At 47.2% G+C, this 23987-nt stretch overlaps 1 protein-coding gene across 1 annotated transcript; it reads right to left on the bottom strand.

Annotated features, from left to right (window-relative positions):
* Nucleotides 1-4342: 4342 nt before the first annotated feature.
* Ets2 (E26 avian leukemia oncogene 2, 3' domain) lies at nucleotides 4343-22985 on the bottom strand. The gene is made up of 10 exons (NM_011809.3): nucleotides 22748-22985; nucleotides 18900-18971; nucleotides 15509-15620; nucleotides 13617-13736; nucleotides 13106-13306; nucleotides 10972-11055; nucleotides 10207-10425; nucleotides 9095-9358; nucleotides 7426-7544; nucleotides 4343-6469 (listed from the first exon to the last, which is right to left on the bottom strand). The coding sequence occupies exons 2-10, from the start codon at nucleotides 18969-18971 to the stop codon at nucleotides 6254-6256; spliced, it is 1407 nt and encodes a 468-aa protein (NP_035939.3). The 5' UTR covers nucleotides 22748-22985; the 3' UTR covers nucleotides 4343-6253.
* Between the last annotated feature and the right edge of the window lie 1002 nt (nucleotides 22986-23987).

Genomic DNA, 23987 nt, shown 5'->3' with positions numbered 1-23987 from the left:
CTTTTATGCCAACAGGCCAAGAAGAGATATAAGCACAAAGGGACTGAATTAACTTCCTCCCTGTCTTGCTGGTTTTCTCATTATGTAGCTCTGGCAAGCCTGGAACTTCATATGTAGAGTAAGATAGCCTTGAACTTCTGACAACCTTAAGATTACAAGATGTGCACCACTGCCCCTTGTTTTAACTTTACTATTTCCCCACCATGGAGAGGCTACCCACACTCCTCAGCTCAGCAGAGGCTCAGTCTCGAGTTAAGAAAAGTATGAGAGGCTGGCGAGATGGATCAGTGGATAAGAGCCCTTGCTGCTAAGCTTGACGATATGAGTTTGATCTCCAGGTCCCACATGGTAGAAGGAGAGACATAGGTTCGAGTTCAGCCTTGCTGCTGGGATGCTTGAATGCCACTCAGGCACCAAACGGGGAGGTGCTAGGCTACATTCCATCCTCTCCTCCATGGTGGTGCCAGTGCCAGTGCCCACTCCAGTGTGGCAGAATGCAGCCTAAGATGGGTGCCCCAACCCCTGGTGAGAAATCATGCAGGCTGAGGCCAAGGTTGGTGCTCTCATACACCTGGGCACCCAGTTGCTGCTGGGAAGCAGGAGGAATTGAGAATAGGAGGTGGGGAAGGCAGGGCCAGTGATGAGGGTTGGGGTGGGGGGTGGGGGTGGGGGAGGGGAGCTCTGACTTAGCTCAGGGTAAGTATCTCTATGATGAAGGCTTCCCCCTACAGCAGTTCTTAATTACTTACTCAAACTGTTTATTCATAGTGGAAAATGGAGGTATACAACTTTTAATCTCAGGGTGGACCAGAGATTAAAAACCTTTTGCAGAAAGGAATGTCTGGGAAGGGTGGCTTATTGGCTAAACCCTCAGAGCCCATCCAGATACCTCATTAGCACGGAGAACTCTGTGTTCTGTGCTCTATGACCAGAGGTCATGATCCTCAAGTGGGGTGTCATGGTCATGCGCTCCAGGTCAGGAACCAGGTTAGGAGTAGAAAAAGTGCCTACTGTTCTCAGATATGAGAGTACCAGGGTTCCTGACTCCACTAAACCTTCCCAGTTTCTGTCTGGTGACATGGTTCCACTTCCCCACAGAGAGAATTGACTCTCACAAGTTGTTTTCAGACTTACACATGAATTCTGTTGGGTCTCCCTCTCCCTCTCCCTCTCCCTCTCCCTCTCCCTCTCCCTCTCCCTCTCCCTCCCCCTTTTCCTCTCCCTCCCCCTCCTTCTCCCCCCTCTCATGTGTATGTCTCATATAAATGTAATAAAATGTTAACGAAAAAAATGACTTTTCTACATATATATATACATAGTCCCTTCTCTTTTGGGGGTAGATTTTATAAAAATGATATCAAATTGAAATCAGTCACACATAGAAAACATCTGGACTGATGATATCGCCACAAATAGCTAATTACCTTATAATAAAAGTATTACTGATTCATTAGATTCATTGGTGGGCTTGGAGCAGATATTTTATAGTCGTGTGCAAAAACCCACACATCATTTTCTTGTACCTTTAAAGAAAATATTAGAATTTTTTTAAAAGGACAGTGTACCTAGAAGTAGTTTTCTAAATAATTCTTTTTAAATAATTCAAGTGCTGAGGACACAGCTCAGTGTACAGTGCTTGCTTCATGAATGCAGGACCCTGTTTTCAATTCCTAATATCACAAGGAAATGATTTAAAAAAAAAGGTTTACCATTTTTAAACCTTTAATTGATTTATTGTGTGTGTATGCTGTAGCACTTGTGCAGAGGTCAGAGGTCAACTTTTAGGAGTTGGTTCTCTCTTATTGTGGGTTGTGCAGATTGAACTCAGGTCATCAGATTTGGGAGGTGAGTGCGTTTTTATCTACAAAGCCACCTCCCAGTCCCCTAGAGATAGTTCTTAGAATCGTATCATCCTGTTGCTGCTATAGGTTGATCTTTGAATGTCCTCAAATGTCCATGTGTGAGCTCCATGGCCTGATCTCCATTAGGGCCTAGTGAGAACTCTTGAGGGATCCTCAGATCATGGGGAGCGCACCTTTGAAGGGGATTGTAGACTCTGGCCTCATCTTTCTCTTCTGTTCTTTGTTCTCAGGGTAGGCACTTCTGCTGTGCCAATGCTGGCACCATGAAGCATTTACTCAACACAGATGCGAAGCAATGCAGCCAGGTGATCTGCTGACCACAGACTGACATCACCCAGGCTGTGATCATAAACAAACCTTTTTTTTCTTTATAAATAGATGATCTCAAGTATTTTGTTTAAGTGATAGAAAGTAACACTTTTATTAAACAGATAATTATAATCTAGTATGATTCAGAACTGCCAAAGATAAGTGGAAAATACACTATTTTTTTCTTAGAAGGTTTAGGATTGGAGTGGTGCATCATGAAGGAAGAAGAAAGAGGAGGTTTCAAGTATTTAAGTAAAAATGTGTCCTCATTAACTATGGAGGGGTGTAATGGAGAGGAGGAAAGTGGGTTCCAGGGGCCAAGGGCTCATTTGCTCTTCTCTAGAATACTCTGTCCCTTTTGTTCTATGCAAGAATCTCTCCTCTCCAGAATGTCTCTCAAGGTATGGTCTTCAGGTTTCTGACATAAAATATTTTGTAATAATACCAACCTATTTACTCTTATTAACTGTGTTGACATTGGCTTTGGTGCAAAGCAAATTATTAAGAATTCCAGGTGCCCCTTCGGAGGTCAGAACAGGTTGTCAATTGCTTTCTTTATTACATTGTGAAGAAAAGAGAACTCTCCCCCCCCCCCCACACAAAAGTTATATGTAAGAATGGATTTGATAAAACAGTTAAGATTCATTTGCTCATAGAACAGACTTCTTTTCAACTCTGTAATAGAAGCCTGCTGCATTCTGAATAAAGCATGGTGACTGTCCCCAGGAAGTGCAGCCATCTTTGAGTTGCCAGCTAAACTAACCACTTCATCCAATTACTTTTTTTTTTTCTCCTGAAAGAACAACTGACAAACTAAATCTTACTATGGATATTTGGCTGATTGTTTCTCAGAATTAGATGAGACAAGCTTGATACTTTCAAAGTAAATGAAGTAGGAAAAGATGGTTGTTGATATTAAAAGGTCGAATTTTCAATGTTTAAGAATTTTTATCTGTCACCATGAGTCTGACAACTTCATGGCACTTTTCTGTAAAGACGGCAGTGATATTAAGTCCAGAAACTGTATCTGCTAAACTGTATTATCACTTGAAGAAGTATTTTCCAAATAATGAATGCAGGTTACAAAATCATACACGGGCAAGGATCCAAAATAGACTGATGTGGTAGAACACAGTAACAATAAGCTACTGTGTGGCTTCATCTGACCACAGTTCACCTTCTCTGGTTACCATGTCTGTTGCGGTATCATATAGAATATCCACAATATCTGACAGCCATTGAGCAGTCTTCCTTGATGTGATTATGAATCTGTTAGGCCTGACTTTCTTTTTATGTTCAAGACACAAGAGCTCAAATATTAAAGAGTTCTGTAAACATAGGAAACAATGCTATAATGTACTTGAAAAAAAAATCTTCTAAGTGCTATTAGGCTAATATATGTGATTCTGAAATGAGAATTCTTAACATTAAAAAAAAAATCAACTGCATGTGTGTACACCACATGCTTGCATTGCCATAGAAGAGGGTGTTGTGTCCTTTGGAACTGGTGTTACAGATGGTTGTGAGCTTCCAGGTGGGTGCTGGGAACCAAACCTAAGTCCTCTGCAAGATCAACAAGTGCTCTTAACCTCTCTTGCTCTGATTTAACTTTTAAATTTTTAATTTGTAATACAATAACCAATTGGTGTTTTCCAAGTGTTTGCCACCAGCTCCCTGATGGGTATGGGGCACTGATTTCAGCCCCTGCTGAATGTTAATACAGTTGGGACACTTGTAAAGAGGCATGGGTGTGGTTTCTCAGTATCTTTGTGGACATGTCCTAGGAGCCAGAGCATGCACCCTGAGACTACTAGCCACATTGTCACCTCAGAACTCCAGTGAGGGAAATGGTGCCGTGGCTTCAAACGACAAAGATGCTTCAACTTCAGATTCTAGCAATTCACACAAGCTTCCTAAAATCTCTTCTCTCTCCAAACCTCTACTTTAATCCTTCCCAGGTAGATTTTTTTTTTCCCCACTATAAACAGCTTTTGTTTTTCCTAATTCCTTGAGGAAGGGATCAGTGGATTCCATCTTGTTTCTAGATTAATGAGCTGTAGACTGGACTTTCATGTCATGCAGATGAGGGTTCAAATCCTCATCTACCTCGTTTGTGTGAAGACTGGTGAAAGAGAAGGAATATTCCAAGAATCCAACATTACAAAGAGGCATTGTCATAAACCAAATACTTTATTATTTGAGAAAGAGGAGGCCAAATTACAAAACCTTCATACTTAAGACCCAGCCAAAGACTTCTGAGGACTTCCATGACTGTTAGATTCAACCAGGTAAAACCGTCATGTTGGCTGACAAGACTCAGGTTAAACTTGGCAATGTCATGTGGCTCCACTGTACATAAACTGACTGAGGATTAGGCCTCTGACAGGAGGATGCTCCAAGTCCCATGTCTGTTTATATTACACACAGATGTCCCAGCGACAAACAGGTCCCTGTGCTTAACCACAAAGCATTTCTCTTGGGGCATGCAGGCCAAGACCTCCCAGGACTGGCACAGCAGGTCCCAGCTGGTCCTACGTCCCGTGTGGTCTCATGGTATAACGGCTCTTTATCAATGTCACTTGCTGATCTGAGGTCACCATGCTGGTAAACGGCGAAGCCAGTTCACAACTAGATGAAAGCGTGGGGGTCTCATGGTGGAGTTAGCTCTTCACTAGATGAGAACCTCCTCGTACAGAACTGGTCCAAGACACCATTTCCCAGCATGCTTGCTCTGTCTGTGCTTCTGGGTATCCATGGCCAAAAAAATAAGAGGAGCAAATCTCTGAGCACACGGAGCAGAAAGAGGAGCATGCAGCCCAGATGGTTAAGAGACATAGCAGGTCAGCAAGACAGGAAGCACCACACTTCGTTTAAGGTCAAGGCTGATGGAAGATCCCTCCTGATTGCCCTGAGCCCTGCCCACCCGACACATCTCCCTTTACGTGACTAAGATAAAAATAAAGCTTTCGTACAAATTACAATATTTTTTTCCAGTGAGTTACTTTTGCAGTAAAAATAGCTGCTACATAAATCCCATATATTTCCAAAAATAGTCTTCTTGTTGTAGTCACACAGAATATCTTGGGGCGAAGGAAGGGAAGGACTGGCTGGGGGAGGGGAGTTGCCTGGAAAACCCAGTTACGCCAAAAAATAAAATACATTTGTGTATAAATTGGCTTAAGGCATGCAGGGAAGTGGAAAACATGTGCCATGTGTCAAGAAAAATACCGCTTTACAGCTTTTACAGTCCAGGAGAGTGGAGAGGCCATATGGACCCTCAAATAATAACATTAAGTTTCTTATAAAAAAAAACCAATATACAAAGTCCTGGTCAGATAATGAGCAACAATAACAAGAGAGCAAAACAAAAGAAAAAACCAGGTCACCCTTCAGAGCCCATTCCTGCTGGTAAATAAAACAAAAACAGAATATCACGGTTTCTCTCAGTTGGATTCTAAGAGATTAAATCGGTGTAAAATGACGTTCCTATGTAGGAGTGAAAAAAATAAAAGGATAACCTATTAGGTATCTGCATTCTTGATTCAGACAAGTTATAATTACTTTAAATACAATATACAATTTCTGTTAAATAGAACTGTTGGAGGATTAGGACAATTATAAGATACAATAGTATGTACAAACAAACTGACTTCTGAAATGGACAATCACACTCTCCACCTGCCGGGCCCTCTCAAGCAGAGGTGGCTTTTTGCATTTGCTACTCCTGGAGGCAAAAGGCCAAAGGAAAAACAATGTTTCTCAGTGTCTGTGTATCCACCACATGCTGGCTCCCTGGAGCATCTCAAATAGCCACAATGCACAGGGCCTGCTCGGTGCCACGGTGGCTTCCCAGAGACTCTTCCCTTCAGGGGGGTCTCATACAGGACAGAGAGGCTATGCCGGTTTCCACCATGGGGCATTGGCTTGTGGAAGAGGCGTGGATGAAAGGCCACTGCTGCTTGGTGGCTCTCTCCCGAGGGGTACCATCCTGCCCTCCCATGGGTCTTTGGAGCAAGTGGGTCAGGACGGGCTTCCCACTCAGTCCCTGGGCCCGGGGCTGGCTCAGGGTGGTCCTGAGGCCCTCAGTCTTCTGTATCAGGCTGGACGCCCAGGATGGCATGCAGTTCCTCCGGAGTGAAGCCCAGCAAGTTCTGCAGGTCACATACGAAACGGTACACGTAGCGCTTGCCCGAAGTCTTGTGGATGATGTTCTTGTCGTAGTAGTAACGTAAGCCCCGGCTCAGCTTCTCGTAGTTCATCTTTGGTTTATTTTTCCTCTTCCCCCACCGGCGGGCAACCTTTGAGAAGACACAGAAAGGTCAGGGTCACCTATGTCCTCTCTTGGGTCATGACTGGCTCCAGACCCTGGGTGCTCACCCTGAAAAACCTGACTGTCACTGGGACCGACAGATGTTCAGTCTGGGCCTTTATAAATACATGCAGATGTTTCCCTGTACAAGGGCCAGTGATGTCCCTGTCTCTGTCCCCAGCGCCATCTCAGCACAGTCTCCTGGACCAGCCATTTGGAACCAGGCGTGCCCTCATGGTTCTTTCAAGTTTTTAATCCTTTCTCTCTTTTAAAGAGCCAGAGTCTTCTGTATCCCAAGCTGGCCAGAAACTCACTGTGTGGACAAGGATGACCTTGAAGCTCTCATCCTTCAGTTTCTGCCTCCCCACCCCACCCCCTGCCCTAACCCAAGGTGCTGTGATTACAGGTAGGCATGTGCCATCACACCAGATTTACGACGTGGTGCTGGAGATGAACCCAAGGCTGCGGGCAAGCTAGGCAGCCACTCTGCCAGCTGAGACACATTTCAAGCCATGTGATAGCTGAAGAGACTATTCTGGCCCATGAGCCACACTCATTCCTCCAGATGCAGAGAGGGTGAGCGATTACTCAGATCACTGGCATCATGCCTATCTACCAAAGCCTTCTCCAGCAGGGAGCCTCAATGCCAGCCCTGAAGGCTGCTGGGCAGCTATGTGCTTTGTCTAACTAGGAACAAAGGCAAGCTCCCTCTAGAGCTTGCTGAGGGTCACCAGAGACCTCTGACAGACAAGGTCCACAGAGGAAGGCACTGGCCAATGAACACCAGGCCCATCTATCCATGAGGCAGTGGCTATAGTTCAGCCTAAGAGCCAGGGATTCCTGGTAGAGGAGGGCTTTTGTTGGCTCTGTTGGCTTTCCTTGTGCCAAGGATTGGCTTTAAGATCCAACATGACAGACTGAGACTGACAGCGCCAGTGGCCATACCTCATCGGGGTCAGCAAGCTTGAACTCCCATCCATCCCCCGTCCAGCTGATGAAAGATTGACAGGACTTGTCAGAGAGTAGCTCCAGAAGAAACTGCCACAACTGGATTGGTCCGCTTCCTGGGGTAAAGGGAGGCCAGTTACACGGGGAGTCTGAGATCGTCAGGGATCTGACCCTCTCTCTCAGTGACCAGGCTGTTTTGAGAACATGGCTCTACTGGGCATTGTGCTGATGAGTAGGCAGGGCTTCAGGGAGCACCCAGTAAACACTGTAATGGGCAGGAGCCACTGTCCACTCCCTTCCCTACCCACTAGGCTTCCAAGAGGATGGCTTAGCCAAGGCTCTACCTCAGCCGCTGTGTTTCTCCTTCTGGGAGGAGGATACAGGACCAGCAACTCTCATGAGCACTAACCGTCTTGACATTTAATGCTTTCCTATACAAGAGCCTTAAAAGTTTATTTCTGAAAATGCCCAGTGAGGATGGGGTGTGGACTCCAGGGCCATTTTATCAAAGGTCCATCCCTCACGACCATAAGCAAATGGTCTTGTGAGACTTGTTGCATGGGACACACAGGGGTGACCTACACTGACAACTGTCTGTCTGCTACACGGGTACTGAAAACCACTACTCTGAGAAAGAGGTTTGCTGTGGCCCTGTCTCTCTTAAGGATGTAGAGCAACTTGTCTTGGGTCCCTGTCACGGTTTAGGGAAGGAAAGTCGAGATCTGACCATAAGCTGTCACCTTCTCCTCAGATATAAAAGGCTTTGGGGAAGCATAGCAGGGACTGAACCAGACTGAGCTACAAAGTCACTTGAGTGGCCACTAGGACTTGTCACCTCTGAACAGATTCACCAGTGGATTTTCAAACTACTCACACTTAACACCACGGGCCACAGGTTGGGCCACACTACCTATGCTAACACCACGGGGCTAACAAACAAACAGCAGTGCTATTACCATCCTGGTAGACACTCCTAATGCTGTGGGGTTTTCTTAGCAGTTCTTGGATTCCTAGGTATCAGAACAGCCACAGGTTCAAACCCCTTTATGAATTTTTACACATGTATGCAGCTATTTTTTTGACAATGAAAAGAAAACCCCTACATCCTCACTTTAACCTCATATCTTTAAAAGCGGGCTTTAAAATCCACAGTGACTTCTTGTGGCCAGCATACAGAAAGGGGATCTATTTAAAGTCATCTGGGGGAAAAAAAAAGAACATTCTTGATATTTTTGCCCCGGTTTTGAAAATTGTCTGGTTCTAAAAACAGCTTTAAGATTTGCTCTCTGCCTAGAAGAGCGCTCTCATCCTCTCTAGGTTGGTTTTGGAGGCCAAGAGGGGTAAACAGTGCTGGTATCCCTTGAGCTGGCTCCTGCCCTTCCCCAGGTCAGTTTACATTCCTGGAGATCCAGAGTGTGAGTCAGAGCCAGAGTCTGTCCGACCTCCTACCTCTCCACCTCCCGTCCCAGGTAGAGGGTGTGGCCTAGGATCTTCCCTACTCCCCAGATCCTAACATAAAAATGTCTGTGAGCCTGGCCCTATAGGACTTGTGTACAGGGAGCCTCAGAGTGTGAGTATCCCAGGCAAACTTGGACAAGGCCTGGGTAAGGGTGGGGGGGTGCTTTGGTCACATAGGAGCCCACTGGGGCCCTGAGTGTTCACTTACCAGTGAAGCCAGCCAGTACTGCTGCAGGAATAACTGGTTTGCCTTGCTCGACTGGGTCGCTCCTCTCTTGGATGTAGTCCTTGAAGGACATGGTCAGCTTACTGAGGCACAGAGACTGGCTACAGTCCTCCTCAAAGCTCTCGAAGGAAGGTACCCGCTGTACATCCAGTAGGGACGACTGGCTGTTCCAGGACCTCAGCAGCGAGTCGGAGCTCTCGAAGCTGTCCCCACCGTTCTCTGGAGAGTCGTGGTCCTTGGGTTTTCCTGGTAAAAACCACCAAACAATGCTGAGGCCCCTCCAGGATATGAGAAGACTCAGTACCCCTGGGTCATTAATTCAGGAGCATCATGATTCTAACTCCTGCATCCCCGCCAACCACCCCCAAGGCAGCTATACACACGGCTGGTACAGTGTCACTGAGACCTCCTCCGAGCACTCTTAAACTCAGGCACTAATTTCTTAGACAACTTTATATGCAGATAACAACCTTCCTCCAACAGAAGAATGGATAAAATGTAGCCTCATGCGGTAAATCACTCTACGATCACAAGACAGAGCAAAATGCTACCGTATGGATAAAACTCAGACGGGAAAGACAAACAAACCCCAAAGAAGACATTCAGCCAAAGCCCACGTGTGACGTCTCAGGACGGCGGCGAAAGCCAATCCGTAATGACGCAAAGGCTAATGGGTCGCTCTTGTAAAGAGGGCTGGGAAGAAACCTTACGGATGGCTAGAAACTCTGCCTCCGAGTGGATGGCAGCTAAGAAAGGAACGCACAGCCCCATTAATTCAACCAGGTGTACAATCTCAGATGTGTGGACCATGTATGCTACATCCTTAAAAAGGAACCTAGCATACTCCCAATGTGTCTCCACAGTGTACTCTACCACAGGAAAGTTAGCTTAAAGTCCTCTAGCTATTCAATGTTGCTCACTCAATATCAAAGAGGTTGTGAGTCGGCTCTTTGGAAAGTCGCTTGGAAGGTGGCCCAGTCCTTTAACCTCCTTCTCCAACGGCTGAACGACAGGGTGTGCTTACCAAGCATCTCTCATCCTGACTGGCTTCCAGGACAATCCAATAATAGCCTTATTCTAGAACGTTCTCTTACCAGAATTGTTGTTGAGCAAATTCACGTTGCTGCTGGGGAAGTCCTGGCTGATGGAACAGTAATTGACATTGACGGTGTTGAGCCGAGACTTGGGCAACATCTGGAGCTCAGAGCCCAGAGCTGCAGGCGTGGCCGATGGCGGGCACATGCTGTCCAGGAGATTGTCTTTGGGGTAGTTTGGTGCCTGCATTCCATATGGAGCCTGTTCCATGCTGAAGCCTGAACGAAAGGATGAATCAGACATCAGATGGCAGACTCAGTCAGTGTTCCAATAGCTAGACCCACACACAGAGGACCCCGTTCTGGGACAGGTATCCTGGTGCCAAGAGTCCAGGGCACAGTGAGTTTTCTACACGTTTGTTCTGGCCACCTCTTCTGTCATATCACATTAGTGTCTACTGACTTCTTCTTCCTCTTTATGGTTAAAATGGTCTAGAGCAAGTGTTGCCTCCTATATAGAAGCCACTTAAGCAATGCTAAGTTTTCCAGGAGCCACATTAAAAAACTCAAGGAACAACTGACCCAGCATAGCAGTGGTCACCTCAATATACAAAGAGTATCCTAACTCATCAAGGAATAGTGTATATTCTTGGTTTCATTTTAAGACCGCTGAGTTAGTCAAAATCTTAGATTCTCATTACACATTTCAGCTGCATAGTGGATCAATGCTGCGTGTAGCCACAGTAGGAAGAGTATAAGTCTAGGCTATCTGAGGAGCTGGAGAGAACAAAACCAGAGATCTTAAGGCACAATCACTCGACTAACCTAATGTATTGCTGTTGATCCAATGAGGAACCGCGTTGAGGTGAGAGTTTTCCTCATATTGGTCTTCTGTCTTTTCTTGGTTCTCTGAAAAGGAGACACAGAAGACAGTTTGAAAACTCTACAAGGAGAGCCATATTTCAACTTCCTGTCATGTGGACACCGGGACGACTCGCCTCACCGCCAGCGCTTCACATTCCATTTCAGCTTACTCCTCTTTATGTTTAAAATGACAAGATTATTTTCCTAATAATCTGGGGTAAGTTTCCCAAAATCAGTGATGTCACTGCCCAGAACAGCCCGGTTTGTGTGTTTATGAAGAGCCATCTGTCCTGGGGCTGGGAAAGCAGTGGGTGAGAGAAAAAGGACTTGGTTCCTGCCCTCTGTGAGGCTTCACATCCTCCACAGGTTGGTCTGGGATGCCCTGAGGTCCACAGGGAAATCACACATATCACAATCACATATATCATTCCTTGAAGCCAAGCAACACAAACACACACGCTGAACAAAAGCCCAGGAGTCCAGACTTGCCACACAAATGGCTTCCCAGAAATGCATCAGGTAAAACCAGTCCAGGCTCCCCAGGGAATCAGGGAGCCTTTAAAGTTGGGTTTTTTGTTTTTGTTTTTGTTTTTGTTTTTTGTTTTGTTTTGTTTTTGGCTCTAGGAAGCATAACTAAGCCAGCCTGGCTACAGAACCCCAAATGAAATTCTGAGTTTATAAGTTGAAAGTGTGATATGTACTCACTGATAAGTGGATTTTAGCCCAGAAACTTAGAATACCCAAGATACAAGATACAATTTGCAAAACACATGAAACTCAAGAAGAACGAAGACCAAAGTGTGGAAACTTTGCCCCTTCTTAGAATTGGGAACAAAACACCCATGGAAGGAGTTACAGAGACAAAGTCTGGAGCTGAGACAAAAGGATGGACCATCTAGAAACTGCCATACCTGGGGATCCATCCCATAATTAGCCTCCAAACACTGACACCATTGCATACACTAGCAAGATTTTGCTGAAAGGACCCTGATATAGCTGTCTCTTGTGAGACTATGCTGGGGCCTAGCAAACACATAAGTGGATGCTCACAGTCAGCTATTGGATGGATCACAGGGCCCCCAGTGGAGGAGCTAGAGACAGCACCCAAGGAGCTAACTGGATCTGCAACCCTATAGGTGGAACAACACTATGAACTAACCAGTACCCCCCAGAGATCGTGTCTCCAGCTGCATATGTATCAGAAGATGGCCTAGTCGGCCATCACTGGAAAGAGAGGCCCATTGGTCTTGAAAACTTTATATGCCTCAGTACAGGGGACTGCCAGGGCCAAGAAGTGGGAGTGGGTGGGTAGGGGAGTGGGGTGGAGGGTATGGGGGACTTTTGGGATAGCATTGGAAATGTACTGAAGAAAATACTTAATTTAAAAAAACCCTTAAGTTGTATCATTAGGTTATTTATTGAGCTCTATGATTTTTAAGGGATATATAAATATACACAAAACTTTAGTATAAAAAAAAAATAAGTTGAAAGTGCTAAAACTTTTTTTGTTGTTTTAACTTGTTAGTCTTCCTGTCGCTGTCCTTCATTTAAACCCAGGTATCTTTTAAGCAGGTCTCACTGATCTTTAAGGCTGGTGACAAGAGAGGTCTCTAGCCTGGTTGAGATTTGAGTCTTGTGTCTGCTGTTAACATTTTATTGTATCTATAAATCATTGGTTACAATCCATTCTCCAAAATCCTCAGTGGCCTGGAGTCACTTCCTACCAAATCGACAGTGATCCGGGTGGGTGCCGTACAGTCAGGCAACCCCGTCTCTCTCAGTCCTCCTAGTGAGTTCACCCACCTGCCACCCTGGCTGGCCTACATATCCAAGGTGCTCTGAGCTGGTACAACCAGTACAGTCTGGCAACAGTCAGCAATTTGGTGACTCAGGCTATTGCCTTGTGGCTACACCTGGCACTCCACGAACACTGCACACGCTTCACTCCGTGGAATGAAGACCCGTCATCACCTCCCCGTTTGACTTGCTTGGGGGTGTTCTGAGGCAATGGACTCTACCACTGGGCAGCCTGAGGTAGAAGGAAGGCCACACCTTCTGGCTCCCTGGGTCCCTGCCTCCCAATCCTGTACCTTACCTTTGATCATCTGCTCTAGATGTTCCCAGAGGATGTCACCCACAAAGTCAGGCGCCAGCTCCAGGAAGCGCTCCTTGCCGAGGTTACACAGCATCTGGCCGTTCATGCCAAACTGGTGCAGGTTCACATTCACCAGGCTGAACTCGTTGGTGGCCCAGAGAAGCCACTGGCACACCTGCTGCTCGCTCCACAGCCAGGGGTCTGTGCAGGGAGAGCAAGAAAGGACACCACCAGTGAACATCTGGAAGACCGGGAGGGCATGTGGCCCTCAACAATTCACCAAGCCCAGGCAGCGCCAAATCAGGACATGAACAAGACACGAGCCTGCTGTGACACAGGCATGTTCTAAGATACCAAATGGCACTTGGTGTTTAATGAGTGTGGGGTTAGGTGCGCAGCAGGCCACACTCAGGGCAGCTACATTCCTTGCAAGATAACCAGGAGCATTTCAAAGACAGGCCCACCACGTGCGTCTTCCGGGGACTCACCAGCCTCAAAGCTTAGCACTTACTTTTGGGGATGCCAAGACGTCGTTGCTCCTTTTGGAAGCCACTGAAGGTGGCTTTTAAGGCTTGGCTCATCACTGCCTTGCTGCAGGGAGTGAGCAAAGGCAGCTCGCAGCTGGCCGAGTCTAGAGAGAGACGACAGGGATGTCAGGACTCAGGTGGCAATGTTGACAGAAGCTCAGAATAAGCCCCAGTCTGCAGAGAGCCCCGATCACAGATCTTGACATGATTCCAGCTGCAAGGCTGGGGTGCCAAGCAGTGCCACCTAGCATGCAGGGGGATCTGTACCCACTACTACCAAAAAAGAAACTCCAAAAGCAAACAAGGAAAGATTTTTAAAAAGTAGACTACAGTATTCACAGAGGTATAATTTGACATGCTTTTTTTTTTTCTTTTAGAAAAGTAAGCAAAGACATTAGGAATAAAAACCAACTGTGCTTCTTAGAATTACTCCAATTATGGAAAGGAAAATCCAGAATAAAAATGAGTTTTGTGGTACACAGCTGTAATCCCAGCATTTGGCAGACAGGAGAATAATGATAGGTAACCTGGGCTACACAGTGAGTTCCAAGTCGGCTAAGTCCTCGTGTGTGTGTGTGTGTGTGTGTGTGTGTGTGTGAACTTTTAAAACAAAAATTAAATGTTTGGCAAAGCTTCATAAAGCAGAGATGTACAGACACCATTTCTACCCAAAATGTATTGAAAATTTTAAAATTTTACAGTTTTTGTTTAAAACGCTTCAGAAGCGTCCAACCTTGCAGCCTGCAGCCTGTGCACAGCTGAACATAGCCCAACACAAAACTGTCAGACGTATTCAAAGCAAGAGGTTTTACTTTTTGTAACTTGACGGCATGGTTATCAAGCATGGCCTCTGTAGATGACAATGTCAGGTTGCAATATCAAAAGGCTATCGTCCCTGGCTGCCTTCAGTGACCGTGTTTGATGGAAGCTGTGTCCAGTAAACTAAGCAGACTGGCAAAGGAAGGTGGGCATGTCAGGCACAGACAACACATCATGGTAAAACAGGCACACCCACAACTTTTTTGGAAAGGAATCTTTTCTGATGCTCTCAGAAATTTCGGGAACGATAAGTGACTGCCAGACAACACCAAACTTATGAAAGCACGGGACCTTTAATTGATCTCTGTGGGCTGTGAGTTTGAGCACCCACTTCAGATATATGACAAGTCGATCTGGAATGTGTCCAGCCAATTACTCTCTGAAGTAGCTGTAGAGACATATGTGACATGCTAGGCCTTTGAAAGAATGGCAGTGAGAATTACTGAACTATAAAGGGTTAAGGGGAGCAAGAGTAATTTGTGGTTCCAAGACTCAAAGGGAAAAGTGTGTGTGTGTGTGTGTGTCCACATGTGTGCACATGTGTGTCCATGTGTGTGCATGGGCGTGTGCATGTCCACGTGTGTGTGTGCATGTGTCCATGTCTGCGCATGTCCATGTATGTGTGTGTGTCCACGTGTGGGTGCATGTGCACATGCATGTAAGCTGGGGCACCCTTCCATGCCCACTACCTTCTATTTGAAAAAGACACCAGGGAGATGAAGGAGTGTTTGAAAACAACAAAGTATGACTCTCAGAGCTCCGAGCTGTGAGTGACAGACAGTTCTCGGCTCACAGGTGGGAACTGCCTGTGACGACACCAGAATGACCAGTTCGCTCACAGAAGAAGAAAACTGTCTTCTCCCAGACCCCAGGCTTCTATCAGACTTCTCATACCCAATACTCAAGATATTGATATTCTTGGCTAGAGAATGGTCTATCTCTATTAACTGATCATGTCTTTATTAACCAGAATGGTCTATCTCTATTAACTGATCATGTCTTTATTAACCCGATGCCGAGGGAAGCCATGCATCTGTCAGGGTGGAGGACAAATTACCATGGGAGACAGAATCCAGGCCCGTGGGCACTTCTTGGAGTGTCTGATCTTCACTGAGAGAAGGGAGCACAGCAAACAGAGAGCCATCGAAGGTGTCAAAGGCTGGCTGGCGCTGCGGAAAAGAAAAAGAAATGCCACGTGAACTCACTTGACGGCGTGCTTTCTTAGTGGTCCAAGTAACCCTGCCATGGGTCCTGATGACATCAGCCATTCTAAGGTAACATAGGCCAATGACCTCAAAGTAATCCAAACAATTCTATCTCACTCCACACTCTTTAATTAACCTCATAGGGCCTGATGGCCTGGAAGATTATCTTATCAGCACAATCAACTTAATAAATGAAATACATCTAAAAACAGCAGGATCATAGGGCCACACTGAGAGGTCTTCAGAGAAGACCAAGACCTCTTTCGTCAGATTGGGTGTGTAGGAAAAGAAAAATCTGAGCTGACACAGGGTTTTGGTGTCATGCAATTCAAATAAAAAGCGAAGGCTGGGAAGAAACGGGAAATCAAAACAATAACAAGCTATTTTTATCTTTGAATAAAATAAAAAGCTCCTTTGAAGTATCTACCACTTTAAGGGAGGGAGGGAATTCCTCCTCGTCACACACAGTAGTTCAGACAATAGTAATCTGTGAAAAACAGCCTTAATATTTTCCATGATAATAAAAAATAAAAAACATTGCAGGGAAAAAAAAAAAAACCCAAGCAAAAAGGGGTTGGGGATTTGGCTCAGTGGTAGAGCACTTGCCTAGCAAGCGTAAGGCCCTGGGTTCGGTCCTCAGCTCTGGAAAAAAAAAAAAAAAAGATTGCAGAAGAGAAACTTCAACCACAGGAAGGCTTTCAGAGGAATCTTTAGGAAGAATTGGATACACACACCAAGCCCTGGAAAGTGTGGCCTGCTGAATGAGCTCACAGACTCCATGTTTGCAAAACAGCAGCCCTGAATGGGAGGAGCGTGAATACGCACCGGGCAAGGCTGGTCCACCCCAGCCTGGTTTGTTTAGGAAGCGCAAAGAAAAGCTCTATTTCCCAACATAATCTGGAAATCCTACTTCGTGTGTAACACAATGACCCGTGTGTTGAGTCACGGGCGAATAAAATGTGTAACACATTTACAGATAAGTCAGCCCGACACCGGGCCTTCATTCCAGAAACGCAGAAGAGCGAGTGACAGACCTGTTGTTGCACAAGAGGGCAGACAGGCTGCCCGCCCCAACCCCAAATCCTCAACCCCCCGGGACTGCCAACTACCTGGGAGGACAGGCCCACTGAGAAACGTGAAGTACTCTACCTAGGATTTTTATGCAGGTATTTTGGGTGAAATATTAAATAGATGTTAACAACAAACAAACAAAACAAAAACAAAACCCTCCCCCACGCACTGCTTAGGCCTCTAGAAAGTGTCTCTCTGGAAGTTCTTTCTTTAAAACCAGGAAGTTAAAGAACAGTGCAAACCCTTGCTACACATTTTTCCACACAGACTCTGACAACCAACGTCTTCTCCGAAACCAGACGTCAGCACCAGACGTCAGCAAGCTCTTTCAGTTTACAGAGGGCTTTTTTTCCTTAGGGGTGTGTGTAGCTTCTCCATAACACTAACTCCTTATACCATTTACCATTTCTGCCCCACTCAAGGCACATGACTAAATCAAACAGAAAAGCGGGTGCCAGGTTCTGCCTCTGTAGTTTACACCAGACACATAACCTTAAAGACGGTTTAGGGAGCTGGGGGAGTGGGGGAAGGTGGGGTGGGAAAAGAGCTGGCTAGGCACGCATGAGTACATGCATTAGGACCCATGCAAGGCTGCACAGGGGACCCCTGGCCTGTGACGCCAGTGTGCTGGGAAGGGAGGCAGACAGGAGAACCCCCAGAAACTTGGGGCCAGCCAGCAGAGAGCAAGAGACCCTCCCTCAAATAAAAGGTTAGGCAAGAGCCAACACTAGAGACTGTGCTGTAGTTTAGTAAGCCTAGCACTAGGAACGTAGATACAGGAATCCTAGACAAGACTAGCTTGTAAGCCACAGGTTCAGTGAGAGATGTGGTCTCAAAAATAAAGTGGAACGAAATATCGAAAGACACTTATCACTAGCCTCTTTACTACACACACACACACACACACACACACACACACACACACACACAGAGACACACTATATTCACACACATATACATAGACATCACACACATATACAACCCCACACACACACACCACACACACACACACACACACTCACACACCACACACACACGCACACCATACACACACACACACACACACTCCACACACACACACATACACACACACACCCCCCCCACACACACACCATATATACACATATACACAGGCATCACATACATATACACCCCACCACACACATACCACACACACTCATACACATACTCACACACCACACCCACATGCGCACCATACATACACACACACCACACATACACAGCACACACATAGCCACTACACACATAGCCACCACACATATACCATACACACATATACACACACCACACAAACACAATTATACACACACCACACCCGCATATATACACATACTACATACTTATCTCACACATACACACACACACACACACATAAACACACACACACACACACACACACACACACACCCTTACACAAGAAATGACCAGTTTATGCTACAAGAGTGTTCCAAAAGGATGACAACATGTCACGGCCACAACAGGGGAGCCAGCTCTGTCTTTAGTCTGTTTGGGGTTTGCATAAACAGCCTTGAGCTGCTGCAGCAGACAGAGAAGGCTCCCTCTAACCTGGTGGGTGCAGCCCCTCCTGATGAAAGTAGCACAAGATGCCTATTCTTCAACTTCTTCATGTAAGTTAAACAGCCTTCCAGGAATGATGGTGCTGACTAGTGAAGACACCCAAGGCCAGGCCCGGTGACCTGAGTTCAAATCCCAGGACCTCCACGGTGAAAGTAAAGGGAGAACTGACTCCCACAAACTATCCTCCTGCCTCTGTGTGTACATCATGGCGCATATGCACAGACACAAATAAACAAAGGCAAGGAAGTTCAGAAACAGCCCTCTTGATCAGCCATGATCTGTCTTTCCAGCTGTTTTCTTTAAGAATCATGGGACTTGGTTTTTTCCCATTTGAAAGGAACTTCAGGATGAACTCATCTGCAAATGAACTACTTCTATATTTTGGGGGACAGGTACAAATAACATCAAGATACCCATTTAACAGCACAGAAAACTGAGGCTCAAAGAGAGGAAACAATTTCATCAGAGCCACATAGCTAAGATATCTAAAACCATGATAGCTTTCATGGGGGCTTTCTCTTGATTATTGTAGTTTCTAAAACCGTCAAGATAATTTAGATAAGAAGCACATACCTTGAGTGTCCCACGAAAACTGTTGGCGACAGGGGCCACTTGGTCCATGTTCTTGATTCCAAAGTCATTCATCTTAGGAAAAAAAGTGAGACAGAGTCAGAGGTTACCATTGAAGTACAGTTTTGATGGTGGCTCAGTCGTTTGTTTGTTTGTTTGTTTGTTTTTTCAAGACAGGGTTTCTCTGTGTAGCCCTGGCTGTCCTGAAACTCACTCTGTAGACCAGGCTGGCCTCAAACTCAGAAATCTGCCTGCCTCTGCCTCCCAAGTGCTGGGATTAAAGGCGTGCACCACCACGCCCGTCCTTGGCTTCAATCTTTAGCCAGACAGAACACTGCCGGTGGCCAACGTCCACACACTCGGATACAGGAATTCTTATTTAAAAGGGATCCAGGCCAAGCAGCTCTCAAGGAGAACAAGATCTGGGGAGGGGTCCCACTGAGTTCCACTTCGATGTGAGACTCCACAGGCTTCCCTGAACCCTGGCGTAGCTGAGCGAGGAGGCTGTGCTACTCATGGTAAACTGAGGTGAGACCTCAGGTGGTGCCAAGAAGGGCCACAAAGCCACCATCTCCTGTCTACACAGGGCAGTCAATTTAGCCTGGCCCTAGTAGAAGCCACAGAGGGGTCCCTGCCTTGGAAGCTCCCATGGGAGTCAGACCAGCATACACACACACAAACCCACTCTTCTCTGAGCTATACAGAAGCATGGCCCTGAACCTCCAACCCCTCACACTGTCCCAGATCCTGGGCTCTGATTATGTGATCTGAGAACATCTCTCCTTGGTGGGTACCACAGTTTTGCATTTCTTCGTGAAGCTAGACCTTGCTTTAATAATGGGGCTTATATACCAGAGCTGGGCTGACCAACCAAGCAGCCACCAGCTGGCCACCTGTGGCTACTGGCAATGAACATGGCTACTGTGAAGGGAGACAGGCTCTGAGAGAAGATACACATAGATCTCAAGAGCCAGTAGGAGAAAGATGTCTCAGTCCTTTGGATATTTACTTTGTGCTTATATAACGCTGTGAATACATTAGGTTGACTGAATATAGTAAAATCGATTTGATCTGTTAAGACTATTTTGAGCATGTTGAAGGAAAACAAAAAAACCAAAAACCAAAATGTGACCTGCAGTGGTCTGAAAAAATTTTCTGGAGCCCTAATATGACATGCTAAATGAAAGAAGGCCCTTCAACAATATCAGAGAGCGTTAGACAGACCCAGTCACGGAGCCTCATTTCCACACACCAGAGATCACCATCACTGGACGGCAGCTCTCCGTCCTCCAGGCTCCAAGCTACAGAACGGGAGCCTTCGATAGCTCCATTGTGTAGAGTGTCCAACCCCCAGCCACCACCACCACCCCCTTGCTCTCCTTCATGGGCACCCACCTGCTAACCACACACAGTCACTAAAATTAGCAGGCAACTGATAGAACTCACTAGAGGCAGCAGATAGCATAGTCTCAAAGAATTATTTAACTTGCTTTGATCCCTCTGTCTTGTGTTCTTTTTATAGTCAACATTGTGGGCCAATGACAGATGGCTTAACAATTTCCTAGTGAATGCATACTCGCATGCACACACCGACATGTGTGAGTGTACACGTGCACACACTCACACCTTGATAAAAGGCCACAGAGCAGAAAGAGGCCTTAAGGGAAGGCTGCTGGGAGCCCAGACATGCAGATCAGGGTTAAAGCAGCCCAGAAAAGCTGAGGGGCCTTGAAGGAGCCACCATCCTGGTGATGTCACAGCAGGGACTGTGCAGTCTCCAGAGCGGGGACATTTCTTCAGGTTCTCCCTTGGTATATTATCCCAGCTATACCTACTGTGGGTTCAATATTCCTCACAGACGAAGACCACCAGGACAGCATGCCTAGCTCCCAATGTGAAGACTCAAGTCCCACTTCCTCACAATCCTCCTGAGAGTCCAGGTTCCAAATGTAAAATCACTTTATTCTGAGGCAACTGAGGACCGGTGACAACTGAGTCACCGGCCTAGACTACACACTCCTTTGGGGGTGTCTGTGGAGATTACGCCTCAGATCAGTAGGGCCTTAAATCCTGACCATGCCTGAGTGGGCTCTCCCTACCCCACCCCACTGAAGCAGAGAGCACACAAATATGAGCAAACCAGGCCTTTCTGTCACACTTCAGTCCTGTGAAACACTCGCCAACTGAGAACTTCATGTCGCCTACTTGGATGGAGTCAGCCCTGTAGCCTGTAACCTGTTGACTAAACACAAGCCTCCCGCAGAAAACCAGCAGCAGAGGCAGAGGTGTCCACGTGGTTCCTCCAGGGCCTGTCGGACAGTGCTTTCTGTTGCCCCAGTGTACAGACACTCGAGGACTTCTCTGTGATTTTTCGCTTCTGAGATGGGCAGAGAATAGCTTCAGAGGTTGGGGAAGAGCTCCCCTGCCTTTTGTGTACAAACAGGAGCAGAAAAGGGAGGCTCCCACTCCCACATAAATGCTGTAATTACCGGCTGCAGAACAGGGTTCCTTTGTTGCCTGGCTTTTAATGAGTTTTGTAAAAAAAAAAAAAAAAAAAAAAGAATGTAGAATTAAAGCCCTCCACTAAATGGCTTCAGGCAGACCCACGGCTAATCAAATTTAAGTTCATTTATCCGACTGGATGTGCTTGCTAACCCCTGGGACAAGTCAAGACTCTAGATAAATCAATTTCAAGTTTAGACTTTTTGGTACTGGTGATGGGCTAAAAAAAAAAAAAAAAATAGTAACAAGAAATGGGAGAAAATGGCAGAAATGTAGTAACTGGGAATAGTTAGGTTTTTAAACAAGAATTTCATGGATAACTGTATCCTTAGTGGAACAGGTAATCACTTATATAAGAGAGCATGAGTTTGTATTTAGATAAATTTAGGTTAAAAAAATAAAATAAAAGGACAAAACCCTTTGAAGGTTGGTTTGCCTTTTGCTTAGCAATCAGTTTAGAGAAATGAATGACTAATTCCATATATGAGAGTTTGGCTATTTCCCTGTGGGATGCACGGTGTTCACATTAACTGCACTGCGAGATTACTCAGATTTTAATAAAAGCTTAACACTGAGATGTATCTCCGGATTGGCGGTGGTGTAGGCAGGCAGATACCGACAGGAGCTTCCACAGCGGGAGCAAGTCTCTCAACTGGCGAATTAAATGACTCCTCTCTCCAACCAGGACTGCTCACCGCTTTACTTTCTAAATAAGTAGCGAGTCAACTACTATTTTAGGCTCCCCTGAAATTGAGTGCAGGCTAGTACAAGTCTTATGAGATTAAATAGTAAATTAGAAAAAAAAAAAAGTCAAATACGCAAACGCTTCAGGTTACCCCTTCATTCATATGCTTTAAGGAGAAAATAAAAGCAGAGCAGCCACCAGCACCCCTACTTGGACCGTATCCCGTACTGGCTTCCCAGGGCCCAGGGGAGCCCAGACCTGGCCAAGCAGGTGACACGTTCCCGGGAGCCGCAACTTCCCAGGTGTTCCATGATCCGGACACCCCCACATCCTTCCAGGCCTAGCGCCTCCCCAACTCAAGTCACCCCGAACCTGGGGCTACCTCGGCCACCTCTCCAGGTGCCTCAAGCCCTCTCGAGAAACGCAGTCGCGCACCCCGGGCAGGAACCGCACGGGGCGACCACTGGCTTCCCCAAAACAAAAGCGGTCTGCCCGCGCCCTGCCCGATGCCTGGGTCCCCCTCCGAGGCCACTGGGTGCCTAGGAACCAGCCGGAGCGGCTCTGGGGCGCGCGATGGCCCGGCGGGATCAGGGGCCGCCCGCACTACACCCCACCCCGGGCGGAGTCTCTGCTGAGGACCATCGCGCACAGGGGCCGCTCTTACCGCGCCGCAGCAGGCAGGGCCAGCCGGAGGGCGGCGGGGAGAGGAGATCGCGGCGGTCCCGGCGCGCAAGGCCGGGCGAGACGAGGCCGTAGGGCCGATCCGGGCGCGCGGGGCCGGGGAAGGTGGCGGGGACTGACGGGCCTCAGTGGTGTCCACTCTGTGCTCAACGCCGCGGTGAAGGAAGTAACCAGCCCGATCTCCTAGCCGCGCGCTCTTCTGGAGCTGGGGGAGGGCCGGAGGGAACCGGGGGAGGGGACAGCAGGGGTGACGGAGAGAGCGCGGAGGAGGAGCGAGCGCGAGGCCGGCGTGGGAGGAGAGCGCGCTCTGGCAGCGGCGGATCCACGCTGCTCCCGGGCCCTTCTCTGCGACCCTGCAGCTCGCTGTCGCCTGCCTGCTGGCCCCTGCTCCTGGAGCCCGGTTCGGGCGTTATGCCCAGGAGGTCCAGCTAGAAAGGCAGGGCCGTATCCGCCCGCGTTAGGCTGTCTGCAGGTCCGAGCTGGGGGCCCTGTTGGCACTTGGGTTGGGTGGTTAGGCTTCTGCGGTGGAGCCTGCCCTGTGCTTGGAGCTACGTGTGGGTCCTGATTTCTGGTCCTTCGTCGTGAAAGACTCATACGTGGGGTTAGGGAGTCGCAAAGTGGGCGGGTGGCGGAGTCGCGAGTGGAAGAGCAGAACGTGGCGCAGCCGCTTGCCTCTGGAGAGGCCCCTCCTACTGCCTCGGTGCGGATGGCGCCCCCTAGGGCTGAGCCGAGTCTCAGCGCCGACTTGGCCGAGCACTTAGGCGCCATCTATTATTAGTCTTAGTAAATCCTTCAAGGCTACTACTGTGTTCTACTTAACATGGTCTACGAGGTCAACTACATGTCAAGTCCAGCGTGACTCTCCCAAACTCATGGTCAAAACACAAGCCAAAGAGTGGTTTCCTTTTTGGTCAGAAGGCGTTGAGTCCATGGTTGGAAACCTGTGGGATTCATCCGTAGGCACAGGTGTACGTTGAATATTATTTCGTTCCTTCTCAAGTTTAGGTTGTTACCAGAGATGGCATATGAAATTGCAAATGGCAAGCTCAGGCAAGGCCACGGGACTGACGATTGGTACATTACAAGGACAGCCTTGCCGGGAAGGGAGTGGAAGACCCCAGCTTCTCTGGTACCGCAGGGTTCCTGGTTTCCATGGCAACTCCCCATCTGAAATTATTGCCAATCAAGATACTATTACACCTGATACTTCTCTCCAGTGTATC

This window comes from Mus musculus, chromosome 16 (assembly GCF_000001635.26).
Source record: "Mus musculus strain C57BL/6J chromosome 16, GRCm38.p6 C57BL/6J".
Lineage (NCBI taxonomy): Eukaryota > Metazoa > Chordata > Mammalia > Rodentia > Muridae > Mus > Mus musculus.
The sequence above is the reverse complement of the archived record's forward strand: the minus strand, read 5'-3'. Positions and strand labels throughout refer to the sequence as shown.